General features: G+C 36.2%; 1 protein-coding gene across 7 annotated transcripts in view; it reads right to left on the reverse strand.

Annotated features, from left to right (window-relative positions):
- Positions 1 to 24,489, reverse strand: part of LOC131483416 (coiled-coil domain-containing protein 7-like) — a 282,146-nt gene that overhangs the window by 213,690 nt on the left and 43,967 nt on the right. For 6 of the 7 annotated variants that reach the window (XR_009247654.1, XR_009247648.1, XR_009247651.1 and 3 more), the window contains exons 6-9: positions 24,416 to 24,448; positions 14,408 to 14,574; positions 12,328 to 12,389; positions 11,200 to 11,256 (exon numbers count right to left, since the gene is read on the reverse strand). Coding sequence is in view for 1 of the 7 variants with exons in the window: in XM_058681527.1 (XP_058537510.1) it covers positions 11,200 to 11,256; positions 12,328 to 12,389; positions 14,408 to 14,574; positions 24,416 to 24,448 (319 nt within the window). In the remaining 6 variants the exon portion in view is untranslated. The remainder of the gene's footprint in view (positions 1 to 11,199; positions 11,257 to 12,327; positions 12,390 to 14,407; positions 14,575 to 24,415; positions 24,449 to 24,489) is intronic. The other variant, XR_009247653.1, reaches the window with a different exon arrangement.

Consider the following 24,489-nt stretch of genomic DNA (forward strand, 5'->3'; position numbering starts at 1 on the left):
GAGGATACAGCAAGAAAAGAGCCATCTGCAAACCAGGAAGAAAGCTTTCACCAGAACTCAACCATACTGGAACACTGATCTCAGACTTCTCAGCCTTCAGAATCGTGAGAAATAAATTTCTGTTGTTTATGCCACTCAATCTGTGGTATTTTGTTAGAGCAGTCCAAACTAAGACAGGCCCCCATCTGTGACTCTACTAATTTCTACCCAGGAATTTCTACCCAGTATCATAGAATCTACGGATGGTAATAGTATGTTTCCATTACCAGGTGGAATAGCTTGAGTAATCAACCAATTGTTATTCTTCAAGTTCTTATTATGAATAATTTGAAAACCAAAAAAAAAAAATCAGGAAACCCATTTCTTTTATTTTTTAGATTTTTTTTTTATTTTTAATAGTAATAATCTCTACACCCAATGTGGGGCTTAGACTCACAACCCCAAGATCAGGAGTTGCATGCTCTACTGACTGAGCCAGCTAGTCACCTCCATTTCTAAGTCTTACTGACATGTTCCAGTGAAGATCCTCTTCCTGAGAAGAGTACCCTGGTTAACAAGGTGGCCTGTGAGGTAAGCTTGACGTAGTTAAAATGGTAACAGGAGATTTAGCTGCATATTGTGGAGGAAGGGGGACCCCTTTTATCTCTTTTATAAAAGCTGTTGTATCTTATTAATGAATTGATAAAAATTATTAATATTTAATGCATATCACTTATCAATGGATAGTTTTTTTCCTCTTCGGATGAGTTCTAAGAGATAGCATCTAGGATTCATGTACATAGATGGATTATAAAAATGGGGTAAAATATAAATTAAAATGCTTTTATCTTGTATCCCCTTAAATCTCAAGGAAAATGTCTCTAAGAGTTTATGTAAAGCTATTCTTTTTAAATGCTATTCTATTTTTTAAAGTTTTTAAAAATATTTATTTTTAAAAAAGTTTTTCTATTTAAAAGCCATTGCTATGAATGGACCATAATTCATTTAGCCAGTCCTAAAAATGCATGTTGTTTCCATGTTTATGTTTATACAAATATGCTAACAGGAGTTACTCCCTATAGAAACAGAAATATAGGAATTACCTATATGAACATCTATGGGAGAATTATAAATTAATACATAACCATAAAATAGAATGCTATAGTGCTGGTGGGAAAGCAAACTGGTGCAGCCACTGTAGAAAACAGTATAGAGCTTCCTCAAAAAGTTAAAAATAGATCTACCCTATGACCTAGCAATTGCACTACTATGTATTTATCCAAAGGATACAAAAATTCTGATTTAAGGGGCACATGCACCCCAATGTTTATAGCAGCACTATTGGCAATAGACAAAGTATGGAAAGAACCTAAATGTCCATCAACTGATGAATGGATAAAGAAATTGTGGTTTATATACACAATGGAGTACTGCTTGGCCATGAGAAGAATGAAATATGGCCTTTTGTAGAAACGTGGATGGAACTGGAGACTGTTATGCTAAGTGAAATAAGTCATGCAGAGAAAGACAGATACCATATGTTTTCACTCCTATGTGGATCCTGAGAAACTTAACAGAAGACCATGGGGGAGGGGAAGGAAAAAAAAAAGAGAGGTTAGAGAGGGAGGGAACCAAAACATAAGAGACTCTTAAAAACTTAGAACAAACTGAGGGTTGATGGAGGGTGGGAGGGAGGGGGGTGGGTGATGGGTATTGAGGAGGGCACCTGTTGGGATGAGCACTGGGTGTTGTATGGAAATCAATTTGACAATAAATTTCATATTTAAAAAAAAGAAATTAATCCCCTTAGTATTATTTTATATTTTATAATCATGCTTACTGAATCATACATAAAAATATATTTACATTTTAATGAATAATTACAAAGCAAGCATCCACCAAACCACCACTCAAGATCAGCAACTGGATACCTGGGATTGCCAATATCCTAGAAGCTCTTTATGTGTCCCTCCCTATTCACAACCCTTTCCTTCAACTTACTATCCTGTTTTTTTTTTTTCTCATCTTTATATCTTTTCTATATTTTTTAATATCCTTAACCAACATATTTTCCCAGATTTTAATTTATAACAAATGAAAGCACTCCCTGTGTTTATGACTTGCTTCTTTCAATCAATATCACATTTCAAAAGTTAATGGTATTCTGAGTAGCTATTTTAAAATTTTTCATTATGGTAAGATTTTCCACTCCACAAATAAACCACAATTTGTTTATCCACCCTACTCTACAAATATTTAGGATCTTCAATTTGGGGGCTGTTACAAAAAAAAAAACAACTTGGTATGAAAATTCTTTCACACGTATCAAATGGCAGAGTAGGAGACCCAGCTTCCATGCTTCCACAAAGATCAACCATTAAAAAGTTTTCCATGAATGAAAACAACTCAGGGAGAGTTCCAGAGTCCACTTAAAAAACTTTAGCCACACACTGAAACAAAAAAACTTGAGAAAAATTAACTGCTTTAAAATGAGAGGAATAAAAGCTTCTTTTTGCCTACATCATCCTATCCCCCAAGCCATCATTACTTAGCACCAAACTGGGATTTCCCAGATAGAAAGAATTCCCCTGGCATGTAAAAAGAGAGTTGGGTTAGCATTTCCTCCACTCCATAAAAGATCTGCTTAGGTTTCACCCCACCCAGAGACAGATAAAGCTGGGACATATAAATACAGCTAGGAACAGGGAAAAAGAGCAGGTCCTACCAATATAAGCACACAGATGTGAGTGACTGTAGTTCCGTGACCTGCTCCACAGATGACCACAGCAGCTTTCATCACTGAAGAAACCAATGGCCAGCACAACCACTGAGAACACCCCGCAAATTTCACTGGATTTTGTCCCACAGGTATTTGCAATGGCTAATGTCTCCCCCCAGTCCCCACCACACACACCTACTACCACCACCACTGGAGCCCAAGAACCACACAAGCGGCAAACCTAAGACTGTGTGGCTATGGGAGTGCAAAATACCAGCCTAGATCCCCGTGGCCAACATCCACCACCATACGCTCATTCAGGGCTAGCCCCTCCATTTTCATACATCTGCATGCTTCCAACTCAACCCATCACCAGCCTCTACTGCCATGCACATGCCCAGAGGGAGACTATGCAGTCATAGAAGAGCACTGCCAATAGCCAAATCTTCGCAGCTGTTTGCAGGCCTCTGTAGAGGAGGCTGTCTTCTGTCACTGTCCTGCACCACTGCATTCACCTGTAGCTAAACCCTCCAACTATTTATCCACAGACCCCTAGCCTATTACCAGCCTCCACTGCTGTATGGCTATAAAAAACCCCAGAAGCCATAGTAGTGCACACAGACAGTCAGGTTCCCCAAGCTATCTGTGTGCCCACAACTGGCTTAGCCCTGGATGTCTTCCCTGGCCCACACTGCTACCTATGTTTTTACAACTGGCCACTGCCACTACACACACACCTGCTGAGGCCCTTGGCCAAGACTGTGTATACCACCAGCTCTGGCCAAATCACTGATTGCTCTGGTCCCTTGCAGTTGACCCTAGAAACAATGCTAAGGACCTCAAGAGCCTCTGAAGTCTCTGAAGACCCCTGTAATATTTGCCAAAGACCATGAAATTGATCCTGTGGGCTGAAATGGCTTGAGCTGGCAAATCACAATACTTGAGACCTGGTTCTGCCACATGCCCCCTCATTTGCCCCACACCATTAGACATGGGTCATGACACTCTTCAGCATCCCCCCACCTGCAGTTGAAGATCTTTCCTTACTGAACTCAGTCCATGAAGTCTAAAACAGCTAACTGCTTCTTCAAATGTGTAGACAACTATGCAAGAATACAGGAACCACAAAGAATCAGGAAAACATGACTCCACCAAAGGAATATAGTAAATCCCCAGTAATTGGCCCCAAATAAATAAAGATATACGACTTGCCCAACAAAGAACTCAAAATAATTTTTCTGAAGATGCTCATAGAGCTACAAGAGAACACATATAAGCAATTTCATGATATAGATAAAATAATACAAGAGAAAAATGAGACAGTCAACAAACATATAAGTCATTTAAAAAATAGAAATTTTGGAGTTAAAAATATCATGAAATAAATAAACAAGAAAAAGTGGGACTACATCAAACTAAAAAGTTCCTGCACAGCAAAGGAAAACATCAACAAAATGAAAAGGCATGCTATAGAAAGGGAAAAATGTTTGCAAACCATATATCTGGTAAGAAGTTAATATCCAAAATATGTTTTTTTAATCCAATAAAAAATGGACAGAATACCTGGATGGACATTTTTCCAAAGGCATACAAATGGTAACAGGTACTTGAAAATGTGCTCAACAACATTAATGTAATGTAAATCATCAGGGAAATGTAAATCAAAACAACAGTAAGATATCATCTCACACCTGTCAGAATGTCTATTATCTAAAAGACAAGAGGTAACAGTTGTTGGTGAGGTGTGCAGAAAAAGAACACTGTGTACTGTTGGTGGGAATGTGAACTGGCATAGCCACAATGGAAGACAGTATGGAGGTCCCTCAAAAAATTAAAAATAGAACTGTATGATCCAGCCATCCTACTTCTAGGTATATATCCAAATAAAATGAAATCACTGTCTCAAAGAGACATCTGCTCTCCCACACCCACTGCAGCATTATTTACAATAGCCAACACATGGAAACAATCTAGAAGCCCATAGACAGATGAATGAATGAAGAAAATGTGAGGGGTGTGTGTGTGTGTGTGTACATACACATATACATTCAATGGAAGATTATTCAGCCATAAAAAGGGAAATTATGCCCTTTGTGACAACACAGATGGACCCTGAGGACATTATGCTAACTGAAATAATTCAGAAAGAGAAAAACAAATACTATATGATCTCTCTTACATGTGGAATATAAAATATTGAAAAAGAAACAGAATAGAATGGTGGTTTCCAGGAGCTGTGGCATGGGGGAAATGGGGAGATGTTGGTCAAAGGGTACACACTTTCAGTTATAATATGAATAAGTTCTGAGAATCAAATATACAACATGCTGACAGGAGTTAATACTGTATTGTATACTTGAAAGCTGCAATGAGAGTAGAGTTTTAATGTTCTCACCAAAACAACACCAACAACAAAATGGTAATTATAAGAGATACAGGATAAATAAACTACCCATATTTCAGTAAGCATTTTGCAATATATGTATATCAGATCATTTTGATTACCTTAAACTTATACAATGTTATATGCAATTATATATCAATAAGGCTATGAAAAAAGAGTCTAAGGGTATGCACATCTGCAACTTAATTAAAGAAAAGCTACTTTTCAAAGTTATGCGTATGAAGAGTTCCTGTTGGTATATACCCTTGTTAACACTTGACATTGTTACACTTTTTAATTTTTGACAATTTGAGAGGTATGAAACAGTTTCCCATTGTGGTTAGTTTGCAATTCCTTGATTATTCGGTCTTAGATATCTGGATTTATTATTTGGTTAAATTCCTACTTATCCAAAAGATAATTGTCATTTTTTTCTGGATTTATAACAATTCCTTATGTCTTCTGTATGCTAATCACTTAACAGTTTCAGGTAATCAAAATCTCTTTTTCCACTACGATTTATTTCAAATTTTCCTGATGGTATCTCTTGACAAACAGAAATTTTTAATTTTAACATAGTCAATTTTATCAAATTTATCCCTTATGACTGGTACTTTTATGTCTAGTATTAAAAGCCATTCTCTTACCACACAGTAATGAGGATATTCTTGTAAATAATCCAAGAAAATATGTAAACTTTTGCCTTTCATATGTAGGTGTTTAATGACATGGAGTTAATTTTCGAATATGCTATGAGGGAGTGCTCCAACTTTATTTTCCCCATATACATATCAATTATCATAATACCACTTATTGAAAACCCCATGTTTTCTCAACTTATCTGTAATGCCACCTTTGTTACATATCACATACCTAAATGCATTATGTCTGATTTGGGGCTTCAATGCTATTCAGTTGGCTTACTTGTCTTTCTTTCCCTATCTTAACTATTACAGATATATAATAAGTCTTCCAACTTGGAAAAATATTTTTCTAATTTCATTTTCACTAGTATCCAAAAAATGAAGCTCCTACAGATAAATTTAATGAAACACTACAAGAACTTTTCTCTAAAAACTATAAAACATTGCAAAAAACCAAGACCTAAAAATGGAGATATAAACTATTTTCATGTAATGTAAATATTGAGTTAAAAAACCAAACGTTCAATTTTGAATTTGGTTTTGTTTATGTTGTGAGAAAGTGGTCCAGTTTCATTCTTTGTGTGTTGCTGTCCAGTTTTCCCAACACCACTTGTTGAAGAGAATTTTTTTTTCCATTGGATATTCTTTCTTGCTTTGTTGAAGATCAGTTGACCATATAGTTGTGGACTCATTTCTGGGTTTTCTATTCTGTTCCACTGACCTAGTTTTGTGCCAGTACCATACTGCCTTGATCACTATAGCTTTCTAATATAACTTGAAGCCTAGAATTGTGACGCCTCCAGCTTTGCTTTTCTTTTTCAAGATTAGCTATTCAAGCTCTTTTGTGGTTCCATACAAATATAGTCATCTGTTAAGTTTCTTAAATTCCACATATAAGTGAAATCATATGGTATCCATCTTTCTCTGACTTATTTCCCTTAGCATAATACCCACCAGTTCCATCCACGTTGTTGAAAATGGCAAGATTTCATTCTTTTTCATCACTGAGTAGTATTCCATTGTGTATATATACCACATCTTCTTAATCCATTCATCAGTTGATAAACATTTGGGCTCTTTCCATACTTTGGCTATTGTTGACAGAGTTGCTATAAACATTGAGGTGCATGTGCCCCTATGAATCAGCACTCCTATATCCTTTGGATAAATTCCTTGTAGTGCAATTGCTGGGTCATAAGGTAGTTAGTTCTATTTTTAATTTTTTTAGTAACCTCTACTCTGTTTTCCAGAGCAGCTGCACCAGTTTGCATTCCCACCAACAGTGCAAGAGCGTTCTCCTTTCTCCACATCCTTGCCAACACCTGTTTCTTGCATTTTTTATTTTAGCCACTCTGACTGGTGTGAGGACAGAACTAGAGTATATTATGCTAAGTGAAATAAGTCAGGCAGAGAAAGACAATTTTTATGATTTCATATTTGGAATTTAACACAACAGATGAACACAGGGAAAGGGAAGGAAAAACAAGACAAAAACAGAGGGAGGCAAACCATAGGAGACTCTTAAATACAGAGAACAAACTGAGGGTTTTTGGAGAGGAGATGGGTGGGGAACAGGCTAAACAAGTAATGGGTATAAAGGAGGGCACTTGTTGGTATGAGCACTGGGTGTTATACGTAAGTGATGAAACACTGGGTTCTACTCCTGAAACCAACACTACACTGTATGTTAACTTGAATTTATTTTTTTTAATATGAAATTTATTATCAAATTGGTTTCCATATAACACCCAGTGCTCATCCCAGCAGGTGCCCTCCTCAATGCCCATCACCCACTTTCCCCTCCCTCCCACCCCCCATCAACTCTCAGTTTATTCTGTTTTTAAGAGTCTCTTATGGTTTGGCTCCCTCCCTCTCTAACTTTTTTTTCCCTTCCCCTCCCCCATGGTCTTCTGTTAAGTTTCTCAGGACCCACATAAGAGTGAAATTAACTTGAATTTAAATAAATTAATTTTAGGGGTGCCTGGGTGGCTCAGTCAGTTCAGTGTCCAACTTGAGCTCTGGTCATGATCTTGCAGTTTCATGAGTTTGAGCCCTGCTTTGGGCTCTGCACTGATAGTGTGGAGCCTGCTTGGGATTCTCTCTCTCTCCCTCTCTCTCTGCCCCTCCACTAGTCACACTGTCTCTGTTATCTCTCAAAATAAATAAATAAACTTTAATGAATAAATAATAAATAAATGTTTAAAATTAGTAAAAGATCTGAACAAATGCCTCACCAAAGATGGCAAAAAAAAGTATGAAAAAAATCTCAACATCAGATATTACAAATTAGAGCAATGAGACACCACTAAAAACTTTTAGAATGGCTAAAATCCAAAATTCTGATAACACCAAATGTTGACAAAGATATAGGGCAATAGGAATTCTTATTCTCATTGCTGGTGGGGATACAAAATGATACAGTCCCTTTGCAAGATGGTTTACCAGTTTCTTAAAAAATTAAACATACATTTACTATATGATCCAGCAATTGCACTCCTTGGTATTCACCCCAATGAGCTGAAAAACATGTACACACACACACACAAAATAATCTTTTAGCAGCTTTTCTTTAATTGCAAAAACTTAGAAGCAACCAAGTTGTCCTTCAGTAGATGAATGGATTAAACAAACTATGGTACATCCATATAATGGATTATTATTCATTAATAAAAATAAATCAACTATAAAACCACAAAAATCATTAAGAAGGAAATTTAAATGCATACTGCTAAGTAAAAGAAAGACTGTATGAGTCCAAATATATGACATACTTGGAAGGGCAATACTACAGAGACATCAAAAAGATTAATGATTGCCAAGGACTCAGGTAGATGGAGGGAGAAATAAATAGGTAGAACATGTGATGTAAGGCAGTGAAACCTGTCTGTATGATATTGTAATGGTGAATACATGACATTATACATTTGTCAAAACCTATAGAACTCTATAGCACAAAGAGTGAACCCAATGTAAGCTTGGAATTTAATTAATAATATTGTATTAGGGGCGCCTGAGTGGCTCAGTCGGTTAGGCGGCCGACTTCGGCTCAGGTCATGATCTCATGGTCCGTGAGTTCAAGCCCCGCGTCAGGCTCTGTGCTGACGGCTCAGAGCCTGGAGCCTGTTTCGGATTCTGTGTCTCCCTCTCTGACCCTCCCCTGTTCATGCTCTGTCTCTCCCTGTCTCAAAAATAAATAAAAATGTTTAAAAAAATTTAAAAAAAATAATAGTATTGTATTAATATTGTATTGTATTGGTTCATCAATTTTAACAAATGTAGCACACTAATGAAAAATGTTAATAAAACTGTGCAGAGAGTAGGTGGCAGAGAATGGGTATATGGGAACTCTGTACTTTCTGCTCAAGTTTTCCATAAACCTAAAACTGCTATAAAGAAATAAATTTCATTAATTATGAAATGAAGCAATATCAAAGTTAAATAGTATAAACACAGAGTGGAATACAAAGATAACTTTTGCCTTGTTGATTAGGCTATGATATCAAATTTAGAGAATGGGAAGAGAATAAAGTTTGGCCAGAGAATATGAAAAGGGTACACTTAGCAGAAAAAGAGAGCATATACAAGTAAAACTGAATAATACTGAGAGAAAGCATATTTATACTAAAGGAGCCCAGGGACTGAGGCGGCTGTCATGGAAAAAGATAGCTCATAGATACACAGAACATGTATGTGTGTTGAACATGTATATATGTATGTTGAATGGGGGGTGGAGGTGGGGTGGGAAAAATGGGTGAAAGAGGTCAAAAGGTACAAACTTCCAGTTATGAAATAAGTAAGTTATGGGATGTAATGTACAGATGGTGTCTATAGTTAGTAATACTGTATTGCATATTTGAAAGTTGCTAAGAGAGTAGATCTTGAAAGTTCTCATCACAAGAACAAAAAATTCTTGTACTCTAACTAGATTTATTGTGATGATCATCTTGCAAATTATACAAATATCACACACTTGAAGCTAATGTAATGCATGTCAATTATACCTCAATTAAATAAATGAATGAAGAGACAGAGACAGACAAAAGGAGAACATTTTTAAGTAATCAGTAACACTTCTATTATATTTAATTCTTTTGGTTTTGTGGTTAGAGGATGTGTTCCAATCAGCCTATATGTGGGCATAGAGACTTCTGTTTTTGTCCATGAAGGAGCATCAGGGACTAGAATTATTCTTGGGGGAAAATATATAAAACAGCAATATTCAGACATTGGAAAACAAGCAGAAGGAAAAGAAAGGAACAGAGCCCTTTGATAACCCCATCTTACTTCCTGAAGTTTCCAGGCCACAGCATAAGGAAGGGGGACCCAGAGTCTACTGCTCTCCTGGGGTTCAGAGGCAAAGTTTAGATTTTTGGAAGCCCAAAGCAGCTAGAATTCACAGGACACAGTATTAGAGACAAGACAGCTGCACAGATTCAGAAAGACAGCCCTAGAGATGTGCAGAGAGTTTTCCTGGATGTAAAAAGAAACTTTCACTACCCACTCCAAAGCTCTAGATAGCTTTCTACTCATGTAGTCAGTCAGGACTTTTGGATCAAAGGTCTCTACAGAATTTGGGAGCACTGTAGAATCAAGCTGTAGAATTAATCACTGTTGAATTAAAGCCTTTGGTTTAAATATGGCAACACTAGGGTTTAAAGCTGAAGTGGAAAGAGAACAGGATTCCTGTCAACCTTTTCTACACAAGTTTTATTTTTTAACTTATAATATAAATTGTACTCTACAGCATATATTACATCATTGTTTCAAAATTCTTTCTAGTATCTTGACATAAGCAAGGTAATTTCTCCTTTCTGTTGAAAAGTAGTCAGAAGTTCAACAGAGCAGTTCTAGCAGCTCTTTATATTCATGAACCAATTGGTACTCAGCTGTTATCAAAGAATTAGTGCATATGAGATGATCTATAATTCACAGAAACAAAATCTACAAATGACCTTTTAAGTTTATTGCTGTTCCATCTCAAAGGCTTGGCACGCCTGAAACATTTCAGCAGCATACTCTAATCACAACCAAAACTCCTCCATCCCTTGGGGTGCCTGGGTGGCTCAGTCGGTTAAGTGCTTGACTTCGGTTCAGGTCATGATCTCAAGGTTCATGAGTTTGAGCCCTGTGTCTGACTCTGTGCTGACAGCTCAGAGCCTGGAGCCTGCTTTGGATTCTGTGTCTCCCTCTCTCTGCCCTTCCCCTGCTAATGCTCTTTCTCTCAAAAATAAATAAACATTAAAAAAATTGTTTTTAAATCCTCTGTCCTCAAAAATGAGTCTATTTTTTGTAGCATGTAGCCTTAATTAGGAATTTCAATACTTGCTTGATAGTCAGTTCAACTGTATGGCTCCAAACTCCAGGGACTCTATGTTATTACTTTAATAATAACTTTAAATTATAGAAAACTATAGAAATTAATGCACTTGACAGAAGTTGTTAACACAATAATGTTTAAATGAGTGGAAACTTACGTGGATCAGTTGCAGAAACATCTATAAATTCTTTAGTTGGGTGGGTTTTTATGAATTCTGAAATAACAGTAAATTTGTCATATGTTTAATATATCAATTATACATATTGAGTTTAAAGAAAACTCTAAGAAAAACAATAGAGCTCCCAACAGTGGAAAGCCTCCCAATCAGGCATCAAATGGTAATATCTGAATGAATGTATATAACAATTGAGTAATATAAACTCATCATTTTCTCAACAACACTTGTTCCTCTTACATTCTTTTAATTAATGTTACCATGATTTAATCTCCCTTCCTTTCATATCTAATCACCAAGTTTTCCCAATTTTACCAGTAAATTTTCTCAAATCTACCCCTATTCTTGTTTATTTATGCTCTCATATAAGAACTTATCACACATCTAAAACACAGCAATAACTTTCCTTCCCTATACCTAGTCCCCAAATATAGCTTCTACAATGTGGCCAGAATAATCTGTCTACAATTAAATCCAACAATGTCACTTTCTTACAAAAAGTCTTCAGTGATTCCCTAGCATATACGAGGGAAAAAAAAAGTTCCCTAGCACAGCATCCAATCCCTCTGACTAGGCTCTCTCTTATCTTATCCCTACCTTCTAGCTTCAAATTCTAATACCATTCCACTTGCAATTCCCTATTCATGCTCTTTGCTCATACTAGGTCTTCTTCGTAAAAAACCAGATATCTCCCTTCTTCATTTGACTAGATCCTATTATGTAAAGGATCCTTTGTCCTTTACAGTTGCATAAAATCTTTCCAACTCCCTCAGGTTGAACAAACTGGCTCTCTGTGGATTCACTGAAAATTACACATAACCTTTATCATGCATTCTCATGTATTACACTATATTAAAATGATACATAATGTGCTTGTGTCCTTACTACATTGTGTATTTTATGGTGGTAACAACCAAGGTTTATTCGTTTTGTACAACTCCCAGAATCTGAAACATAATAACTTTTATTGAAAATATCAAACTCACTATTGAATATATCTTTTAATTTACTATTATATAATTTTATGGATATAAATTTTTAAACTAAGTCTCAAATGTTAATGTAATATAGAAAAACTTATAATGCTAAACATGTATAAAATATTATCACCTTCAATTATCTGCTGTATGGTTTCATAACTTTGTAATGCTCCTGGTAAATTTTCACTATGCCTGTTTAAATTTCAATAAATACAACATGTATTTATTATCAAAGAATAAGAGTTTAAATTACACTTAATAAATAGAATATATGCTCTAGATATTATACAGTTTGTAAAATAAAATTTAACATATTTTTTAACTTTTATTCACAGACAGTAAGGTAAATTAATTAGTACCAAGCAAATAAGTATAAAAGTCACATTATGTAATTCTAAAAATTCTATGTATTCCATGAATATAATTATGTATATCAACAACAATCTTAATAAAAATAGCAAAAGTAAATTGAATAAAAATAGGATATTTCTTTTAATGGTGAAATTGTTAAGAGCACAAGTTCTAGAGACAAGCTGCTTGGCTCAAAACTTGTCTTTCCCACTTACTAATTATATGACCTTGGGTAAGTTATTTAATGCCTCTGACTTTTAGTTTCTTCATCTATTAAAATTTGGATATTAGAGTACATATCTCAGAAAGTAGTGCTCTTCAGATAACTGTTTCCACGCTGTATGTCCACAGGCTGTTTGCCCTGCCTTTTTGCCAAGAGCAACCCCAGTGCCCTCTGATTTCACTCATATGTAGAATTTAAGAAACAAAACAGGGGCCCCTGGGTGACTCAGTCAGTTAAGAGTCTGACTTTTGATTTCAGCTCAGTTCATGATCTCCCACTTGGTAAGACTGAGCCCCACATCAGGCTCCCCACTGACATCATGGAGCCCCTTGGGATCCTCTCTCCTTCTCTGCCCCTACCCCACTCACACTCTCTCTCAAAATAAACTTAAAAAAAAAGAAACAAAGAAATGGGAAAAAGGGGGGAAAGCTAGAAAGACAAATTAAAAAGCAGACTTTTAATTACAGAGAACAAACTGATGGTTGTAAGAGGGGAAGTGAGAGGAGGGATGGGTAAAATAGGTGATGGGGATTAAGGAGTGCATCTGTCATGATAAGCACCAGTATGGAACTGCTAAATCACTATTTTGTACACCTGAAACTAATATAATGATGTATGTTAACTATACTGGAATTAAAATAAAAAATAAAATAACAAAATAACAAAAGTTGAATATGTCAGACATCTAATGTATAGCATGCTGTTTACAGTTAACAATATTAATGTATACTTCATATTTGCTAAGAGTGAATCTTAAAGTGTTTTCACCACACACAAAAAAAGTAACTATGTGAGGTGGGAAAAAAAAGTCCTAAAAGGTATTCCATGATAATAATTTAGTCATCTATTAAATTCAAGACAGATAAACCTCAAATATCAAAAGTCAGATAATAGGAGTATCATTGTAATCAATCATTTGAATCTTTCTCCCATCTGTCAAAAAAAAAGGCTTTCCACAACTAGAAAGTAGAGAATTTTTCTTTAGAACATATCCCTGTCCCTATGAAATTTTTAATGATGCTGTTCATAAATAACTTTATCTTAGTTTCCTATTTACTATAGAAGCTACATAATCAAACTGAGAGAATATTTTAAAAGCCAGATATTTAAGCCAGCCATTCCAACAGAACTTTCTAGCAACAGCCACATGTGGCTACTAAGCATTTGAAATATGGGTAGTATGACTGTAGAATTGACTTTTTAATTAAATTGAACTGAATTTCAATTTTAGTAGCTAGATGTGACTAGTGACTACTGATTTGCCGGTGTCACTTCAAACTGTCAAAAATTTCAAATAGGAGCAAGCTGAGTAGACTATTTGATATGATTTAGAAATTACATGGGGCGCCTGGGTGGCGCAGTCGGTTAAGCGTCCGACTTCAGCCAGGTCACGATCTCGCGGTCGGTGAGTTCGAGCCCCGCGTCAGGCTCTGGGCTGATGGCTCGGAGCCTGGAGCCTGTTTCCGATTCTGTGTCTCCCTCTCTCTCTGCCCCTCCCCCGTTCATGCTCTGTCTCTCTCTGTCCCAAAAATAAATAGAAATTACATACAGCACAATATCTGAACCATTACATTTGTTACTACTTTATACCCACTCTTATTGTTTTGAATTCTATTAACTCTTATATTTTACTTACTTGGGTTTAGACAACAAGGCTTTCAAGGAGTATAAAGACTCTTGTTTAAGACGATTTTTCAGTTCTTCTAGTTTTTGCACCTGCTTTACTACTTGTGCAAGGCTTAAAGTGACTGTTTTGTCAGGTGCTGGAAACTCTGTTTCTAAAAAATTTTGATCTTTACTTATCTAAAACATAAAATTAGCCAGTTACTTAGGAAATACCATTTTGCAACTATATCTCAAAGAAATTTCATCATTTTATTTACAAGTTAAATAATTTTTATATTTTATCTATAACTACAATGAAATAATAATATTTTATAAATATAATTTAAGAGTAATTATCTAGCAACAGAATTATAGCTAAGTGTTGACTTTTACATGTCAAAACTCAAATCCTTAATATATGAGAATTTTAAGCAAGTTCAATAACAATTGTAGCAGAATAATTAACGGTAATTCAAAATATTTACAAGAGAATTCTAAAGTAATTGATTTCCCAAAATCCTTTTTTTTTAAGAATACTCTTACCGGGGCGCCTGGGTGGCGCAGTCGGTTAAGCGTCCGACTTCAGCCAGGTCACGATCTCGCGGTCCGTGAGTTCGAGCCCCGCGTCAGGCTCTGGGCTAATGGCTCAGAGCCTGGAGCCTGTTTCCGATTCTGTGTCTCCCTCTCTCTCTGCCCCTCCCCCGTTCATGCTCTGTCTCTCTCTGTCCCAAAAATAAATAAAAAACGTTGAAAAAAAAAAATTAAAAAAAAAAAAAAAGAATACTCTTACCCGTGATAAATATGGAAATACAGTAATTTGCTCTCAAAACCAATACTTTCTACTACTAACTCCCAGAAGTTAATATATAAGTCTATGAAACTGGCATTCTTCCATCTGTATGTGGAAAACTGAGACCCATTTGGATGTCGCAAGACTTTTTGAACAGACCAAGCTACAGAATAATGAGCAATCAGGAGAATCAGTAGGATCCATAGAATAAGATGATAGACCATAACTGGTATTCTAGACAATAAGTCTATTTAAAGAAAGTTCATCAAGATGAATGCCCCCCATCCAAAAAAACAAAACAAACAAAAATAAAAAATAAAAAAAATGAAAGAAATATCAAACAGCTAACATGTGGAGACATAAGCAATCAAAGTAGCAATGGAGGTAAAAAAAAAAAATTCAGAATAGCAGAGATCCACCCACATATATACCTCTGACCCTTATGATGTGAGGGGAAGCTAAAAAGAAAAAAAAAAAAAGTAGTAGTAGTCAAGGCATAGTCCTAAAACCTAGCAAAGAGAAATTCTAGCAATGGGAATTTAAAAGAGACATTTTAGTAATGGCTACTTGAAATGGAATTAGGATATAAGAGCAAGAAGTAAACACTGGGCAATGTTCTGGAAGTCTGAAACTGGGGGATACAGGACAACCGGAAGAGATGTATGGAAACTCTATGGACAAAGGCACGATCCCAAAGAGAGGACATAATTTGGTATATAAGATACACTGCCAAATCATAAATGGAATCTAAAACCATCATAAATGGATCCAAAAAGTGATGTAGCAATCAGCCACAGTTACAATTTATTAACTCTCATCTAAAAATTCATTCTTACTATGAAAAATTATATGCCAACAAACTGGACAACCCGGAAAATGGACAAAGTCCTAGACATCCGCACACTGCCAAAACTCAAACAGGAAGAAAGAAAATCTGAACAGACCCATAACCAGCAAAGAAATTGAATCGGTTATCAAAAATCTCCCAATAAATAAGAGTCCTGAGCCAGATGGCTTCCCAGGGGAATTCTACCAGACATTTAAAGCAGAGTTAATACCTATCCTTTTCAAGCTGTTCCAAAAAATTGAAACAGAAGGAAAGCTTCCGGACTCATTCTATGAAGCCAGCATTACCTTGATTCCCAAACTAGACAGAGACCCCACAAAAAAGGAGAATTACAGGCCAATATCTCTGATGAAAATGGATGTAAAATTCTCAACAAGACACTAGCAAATTGCATTCAACAGTATTTTAAAAAGAATTATTCACCACGATCAAGTGGGATTCATTCCTGGGCTACAGGGCTGGTTCAATATTTTCAAATCAATCAATGTGATACATCACATTAATAGAAGAAAGGATAAGAACGATATGATCCTGTCAATAGATGCAGAAAAAACATTTGACAAAATACAGCATCCTTTCTTTATAAAAACCCCCAAAAGGTTGGGATAGAAGGAACATACCTTAACATCATAAAAGCCATATATGAAAAGCCCACAGCTAATATCATCCTCAATGGGGAAAAATTGAGAGCTTTCTCCCTGAGGTCAGGAAAATGACAGGGATGTCCACTCTCACCAATGTTAGTTTTTTTTTTTATTTTTTTTTTTACATTTATTTATTTTTTGAGAGACATAGAGAGAGCACAAGTTGGGGAGGGGCAGAGAGAGAAGGAGACACAGAATCTGAAGCAGGCTCCAGACTCTGAGCTGTCAGCACAGAGCCTGACGCAGGGCTTGAAGTCACAAACCATGAGGTCATGACCTGAGCTGAAGTCAGACGCTTAACCGACTGAGCCACCCAGGCGCCCCTCACCAATGTTGTTTAACATAGTGTTGGAAGTCCTAGCTACAACAGACAACAAAATGAAATAAAAGGCATCCAAATTGGCAAAGAAGAAGTCAACCTTTCACTTTTTGCAGATGACATGATACTCTACATGGAAAACCCAAAAGACTCCACCAAAAAGCTGATAGAACTGGTACGTGAATTCAGCAAACTTGCAGGATATAAAATCAATGTACAGAAATCGGTCTCATTTCTATACGCCAATAATGAAGCATTGGAAAGAGAAATAAAGAAACTGATCTATTTACAATTGCACCAGGAACCATAAAATACCTGGGAATAAACCTAACCAAAGAAGTAAAGGATCTGTACTATGAAAATTAAGGAACGCTTGTGAAAGAAACTGAAGACACAAAGAAATGGAAAAATATTCCCTGCTCATGGATTGCAAGAACAAACATTGTTAAAGTGTCCATACTACCCAGAGCAATTTATACATTCAATACACAATCAAAATAGCACCAGCATTCTTTTCAGAGCTAGAACAATCCTAAAATTTGTATGCAACCAGAAAAGACCCTGAAAAGCCAAAGTAATGTTGAAAAAGAAAAACATAGGGGGAGGCATCAAAATCCAAGACCTTAGCCTGTACTACAAAGCTGTAGTCATCAAGACAGTATGGTATTGGCACAAAAACAGACACATAGACCAATAGAATACAACAGAAAACCCAGAACTGGACCCAAAAATGTATGGCCAACTAATCTTCGACAAAGCAGGAAAGGGTATCCAATGGAAAAAAGATAGTCTCTTTAGCAAGATTCTGAGAGAACTGGACAGCAACATGCAGAAGGATGAAACTGGAACATTCTCTTCCACAATACACAAAAATAAATTCAAATGGATGAAAGACCTAAACTTGAGACAGGAAATCATCAAAACCCCTACAGGAGAAAACAGGCAACAACCTCTTTGACCGCGGCCACAGCAACATCTTATTTGACATGTCTCTGAGGGCAAGGGAAATAAAAGCAAAAATGAACTATTGGTATCTCATCAATAAAAAAAAAAAGCTTCTGCACAGCAAAGGAAAGAATCAACAAAACTAAAAGGCAACCAGTGGAATGGGAGAAGATATTTGCAAATGACACATCAGATAAAGGGTTAGTATCCAAAATCTTTAAAGAATTTACCAAACTCAACATCCAAAAACAAATAATCCAGTGAAGAAGGATGAAACTTATTCCAGGGAAGAAGACGTGAATAGACACTTTCTGAAGAAGACTTCCAGATGGCTAGCAGACACATGAAAAGATGTCCAACATCACTAATAATCAGGGAAATATATATCAAAACTACACCAGTCAGAGTGGCTAAAATTAACAACTCAGGAAACAACACATGTTGGCAAGAATGTGGAGAAATGGGAACCCTCTTGCACTGTTGGTGGGAATGCAAACTGGAAAACAGTGTGAAGATTACTCAAAAAATTAAAAATAGAACTACCCTATGACCCAGCAATTGCACTACTGGGAATTTATCCAAAGGATAGAGGAGTGCTGATTCATAGGGGCACATGTACCCCAACGTTTACCACAGGACTATCAACAATAGCATATTATGGAAAGAGCCCAAATGTCCATAAACTGATGAATGGAAAAAGAAGATGTGGTGTACATATACAATGGACTACTACTCAGCAATGAAGAAGAATGAAATCTTGCCATTCACAACAACATGGATGGAACTGGAGGGTATTATGCTAAGTGAAATAAGTCAGGAGAAAGATGGATACCATGTTTTCACTCATATGTGGAATCTGAGAAACTTAATAGAAGACCATGGGAGAAGGGAAAGAAAAAAAATAGTTACAGAGAGGGGGGAAAACCGTAAGACTCTTAAATACAGAAAACAAACTTAGGGTTGATGGGGGTGGGGGGGTTAGGTGGGTGAGAAAAATGAGTGAAGGCACTTGTTGGGATGAGCACTGGGTGTTGTATGTAAGTGATGAATTACAGGAATCTCCCCCTGAAGTCAGGAGCACACTGTATACACTGTGTGTTAGCTAACTTGACAATAAATTATATATAAAGAATGGCCAAATAAGATAAGAACACATTATATAAATAAATTTTTAAAAAATAAATTAAAAAAATAAAGAATTCATAAAATTTAAATAAACATTTTTTAAAAAGAGGATTCTTATATATCTTCAAAAGCTTGACTGTCCAGTTTTGCTGTCTCCACTGAATAGGCTGGTAAAACAAGGGTTTCATAATAATATAATAAAATATATTGTACTAAAAAATAATAAAAAATAAAATAAAATAAAAATCCATTCTTGGGGCACCTGGGTGGCTCAGTCAGTTTAAGCGTCCGACTTCATCTCAGGTCATGATCTCATAGTTCATGGGTTTGAGCCCCACGTTGAGCTCTGTGCTGACAGCTCAGAGCCTAGAGCCTGGAGCCTGCTTCGGAGTCTGTCTCCCTCTCTCTCTGCCCCTCCCCCACTCACACTCTGTCTCTCTCAAAAGCAAATAAACATTAAAAAAATTAGGGATGCCTGGGTGGCTCAGCCGGTTAAATAACTAGCTCTTGATTACAGCTCAGGTCATGATCTTGCAGTTCATGGGTTTGAGCCCCACATCGGGTTCTGCACTGATGGTGTGGAGCCTGCTTGGGATTCTCTATCTCCCTCTCTCTCTGCCCCTCCCCTGTTCATTCTCTCATTCTCTCCCTCTCTCTCTTTCTCAAAATAAATAAACTTAAAAAAAAATTAAAAATCGGGGCACCTGGGTGGCTCAGTTGGTTAAGCATCTGACTTCAGCTCAAGTCATGATCTTGCGGTTTGTGGGTTTGAGGCCCACGTCAGGCTCTGTGCTAACAGCTCAGAGCCTAGAGCCTGTTTAGGATTCTGTGTCTCCTCCTCTCTCTGCCCCTCCCCTGCTCATGCTCTGTCTCTGTCTCTCAATAATAAATAAACGTAAAAAAATTTTTTTAATTAAAAATCCATTCTTCATTGCTGTGCTTACAATAGTGGAACATTTCTGACAGGTAGCATGTTAACCTTTATCAATGGAGGGTTCTAGACACTACAAAAAGAAGCAGGTTTGTTCCTAGTTCTGTCATCTCTCTCTGCTTAATCCTAGGGCACTGCATAGTATACCTAGTAGAGCTCACCTCCAAAAAGTTACAATAGCACCACCCCATAGGTGTCTTCCTCACAAGGTCCCTGGCATGGCTCATTCCCTCAGGCAGCTTCTCCTAGAACTTCTTACAAAATCTACCAGTGCAGAAACCCCTTCAGGAATCTTTCCAGCATACCACCCTTGGAGACAGCAAAAGGAACAGCACCTCTCCAGAAGATGGCTTTCCCCAGTACCAGAGAGGATGGCTTCCCAATGTATCACCCTTATGACCAGCTTCCCAGTAAGTCCTGGTTCCACCACTATGGCACCCCAGAAAACTCAGTGATGACAGCTGCTCCTTCTTCACAAGTTCTGGACCTTAGCCCTGGGTTAGGGACAGGGTAAGGATGGGGGTATTAAGATTTGTTCCTTCTTTAAGTACTTTGCTTCCATCCTATCAATAGAGGCTGTTCCTTATATCTTCTATCCCTATATTCTTTAGAGTTGCCTTTACCTCTTGGTAGGGATTCTCCTATATTAGTAATTCTTTATATTGAACTTTCCCTATTCAAATTACAGTGTAGTTTTTATCTTTTGATTAGACCCTAACTGATACATTGCATTTCCTGTTAAGAATTCAATTTAAACATGAGTCCTTTCTGGGAGAAGAGATGATATCACAGAACTAAAGGAATATGGAATAGACAATGAGATTATCAGCTACAAGATTTCATCAAAGACACCTACTTGGCACAGGTTCCAGCAGAACCACATAGCCTATGTGCTAATCCTACATTTCTCTAGTGCAGCTCACCACACATTCTGAAGGCTTCAACATGTATCTCTGTTGATGTAACATGACCGCAGGCATTAGCCTCACCAGCATGTACTATCAATAAAATGTGTCAGCAATAAAAACAAGATTATTCCAAGATTCTCAAATGTTAGTATACATAATAATCCTCTAAGAAATCCTATTAAGGGGCGCCTGGGTTGCTCAGTCAGTTGAGCATCCAACTTTGGCTCAGGTCATGATCTTGTGGTTTATGAGTTCGAGCCCCACGTCAGGCTCTGTGCTGACAGCTCAGAGCCTGGATCCCGCTTTGGATTCTGTGTCTCCCTCTCTCTGTTCCTCCCCCACTCGCACTCTGTCTCACTGTCTCTCTCTCAAAAATAAAGAATAAAAAAATTTTTTAAAGAATTCCTATTAAAAAGGCATATTGCTAACCTATACACATACAAAAAGAACTTTAATTCAGGAACTCTGACATGGAGTTCTGAAATGGGCATTTGGAACAGGTATCTTGGGTAATACTTAAACATGATCCATCAAACATATTTAAGAAACCATTCATCAAAAGTCATAAGATAATACAAACACATTGGCAATGTATCTAATACACACCAAATTTAGTAATTATTCATAATAATTAATTATGGATTTAAAAACTGAAAGATTTGGAATTCTAGATCAGAAGTTTAGTTCTATACTAAAGGTTCCTCCTTGTGAATATGAATGCATACACCAGGATTTGAGAAATACTGGAAATGATGGTAACTGGCACTAAAGTGTAAATAGTAGATACAGAGAAAGATCAACATATATGAAAGCTATTTAGGACATAAAATCAAAAGGACTCAGGAATGTATTGAATATTAAGAAATCAAGTTGTCAAGGTTAATCGCCACATTTCTGTTTTACCCAACTGGATAGATATTACTACCATTCACTGAGACAGGGAACACTGGAAGAAGTGTAAGTTTAAGGGTAAAAAAATTATTGGTTTTGATTCATTGGGTGTGAGGTGAAATAGTCTAGTAGGCAATTATATACCCATCTGGAGTTCAGAGGATGATTTTGAGCAAGAAGTGTACATTTCTAAATTACCAGTATAAATGTAACACTTAAATTGAAAAACAGTTGTGGTTGCCTAGGGGGTAAGTTTAAAGTAAAGAAAAGAAAAGGAGGATATAGAATTAAATCTCAAGGCGCTCAAATATTTATTGGTTATAAAATAAAGGTGGTTCTAAAAAGGAAACAGCTAAAGAGGTAAAACAGTAGCCAAGAAAGCGTAATTCACAAAAGTCAAAGAAATAGTGTTTTAAAAATGACGAAATGATTGACAATGTCAAGTATAGCTAAGGTAAAGAAAATTCCTATTGAATTTGACAATATAAAAGTTTCATAGAACCAAACAGAATGTTTTCTTTATTATGGAGAGAGAATCTAATCAGGGTAGGCTGAGAAATGCTTTGGAAGAAAAGAGTATATATAATAAATTGATGCCAAAAAATGAGCTCTGAAGTTTCAAAGTATGGCCCTCAGCTAAACTGTTTGTTAAGTTTTTATAGAAAATCCACAAAAACTCCAATTATTTTTGATAGCCCTAGTTGGCTCTTTCAAGGAGAGAACATCCAGATTAACCTCTTCACTAGATGCCAATTTATCAGCTAATAATTTTTTTTATAAAAGACTCAACTAGTTTTATTGTCCCTCAACTATCTTCAAGGCTTTTCCTCTCCTCACTTTTATAAATCTTTGATTTTGCCTTTATTTAAAAAAAAACAATAATTTTTTTAATGTTTATTTATTCTTGACAGAGAGAGAGAGAGAGACAGAGCGTGAGCAGGGAAGGGGCAGAGAGAGGGAGACACAGAACCCAAAGCAGGCTCAAGGCTCTGAGCTGTCAGCACAGAGCCCAACATGGGGCTCAAACCCATGAACCATGAGATCATGACCTGAGACGAAGTCAGATGCTTAACCAACTGAGTCACCCAACAGTAATGTAATAACTATTTCCCTTATGAGTAAATTTGCATACAATTTTTTTTAAAGATTGGTTATGAAGGGCAAAAAAGAAATAGGCCAGTAATTGGAGGGAATGTGGCATCAAATTAGACATGAGTATATTTAAAACCTGAAAGGAAGAACACAATTGATTAGGAAAAGTTTAATATGTGAGAATGATTAATCAATTTCTTAAGATAAGATCCAAAACAAGTAAAAGAATGAGTCTTATGTAAGAAGAGGAACAATATTTGTTTAATAAGAAGAAAGGAGGAGTGAATGAGCATGGATTTAAATAAGCTGTTTGGTAATTTAGGAGTTCTAACCATGGCTTATATATCAGGCATTTCAAGTGACTCATTGAGAGTGTAAATGAAAATGGGACTGAGGGAATATAGGTTTGAGATGATGGCTGAAAAGATTGAAATTCATTTCAGAAATGCAATAGAATTGCCAGGCAATATTCAAAATAATTATGTCTGAATAATCATGTCACTTTCTTCATCATTGTTTTACAACTAAGCTAAAGGCCCAAAAAGTAAATATTTGCATTTATTCAAGTTTAAGTTTTGTTAGACAAATGCAATGAAAAGAGAAAGAGGTAAACAATATTAGGAAGTTAAGAAATTCACTGTGATTAAGTACCTACTGTCTAAGCTAAAAAGAAAAATTCACTGTGATTAAGTACCTACTGTCTAAGCTAAAAAATACTGCAGGAAGGTAAAGGAATGAATGAACCAGTAGTCTTGATGAAGTCAAAGAATGGCCAGAATAGTATTTAAAGCAATAATTGATAAGTCAGAAATTTTTAGTTCAAGAATGAGTTTCCTGGGGGTGACTGAGTGGCTCAGTCGGTTAAGCATCCAACTTCAGCTCAAGTCATGATCTGACAGTTCGTGGGTTCAAGCCCCACGTCTGGCTCTGCACTGACAGTGTGGAGCCTACTTGGGATTCTCTCTCTTCCTCTCTCTCTCTCTTCCTCTCCTCCACTCATGCTCCCTCTCTCTTTCAAAATAAACAAATAAACTTAAAAAAAACAGCATAAAGTCTTTCCCAAAATGGAATTAAAAACCCTTAAGGTTAGAGACCGATAGTTTTCAAAATGGTCATAAAACATCTGAAAATCTAAAGTATAAACAAAATCATGAAAATACCATTAAATTTAAATAAAACCAATATAAAATTGTATAAGTAAGCATATTATAATATCATACATGTTTTTTAAATACAGGAGAAAGGTTTAAGCTGATATAAGTTTTTCCTTGTCACTTACTCTTTTACATAAATTAGGAAAGAATAATTAAATTTCCATTATTTATTTTTAAGAGAAAGAATGTGTCAAACTCAGAGCATCTCAAGATACATGCAGGAATGTAGTGTGTAATCAAGGAGAAACATTTTATTCTAACCTTTTGTTCCTTCTCTACCTAAGTCAAAAGATTATAAACAATAGTTATTCAAAAATCTTAACTAATTTCAAATTGATTTTCAAATGAGACAAAATATCAATTTAATTCACAATTAAGAAATGTTATACTTACCTCCTCCATCTGATTGACCTGTAGCTGAAACCACTTTAAAAAAAAAAAAAAGAAAGAAAGAAAGAAATACTTAT

Source organism: Neofelis nebulosa, chromosome 8 (genome assembly GCF_028018385.1).
Source record: "Neofelis nebulosa isolate mNeoNeb1 chromosome 8, mNeoNeb1.pri, whole genome shotgun sequence".
Taxonomy (NCBI): domain Eukaryota; kingdom Metazoa; phylum Chordata; class Mammalia; order Carnivora; family Felidae; genus Neofelis; species Neofelis nebulosa.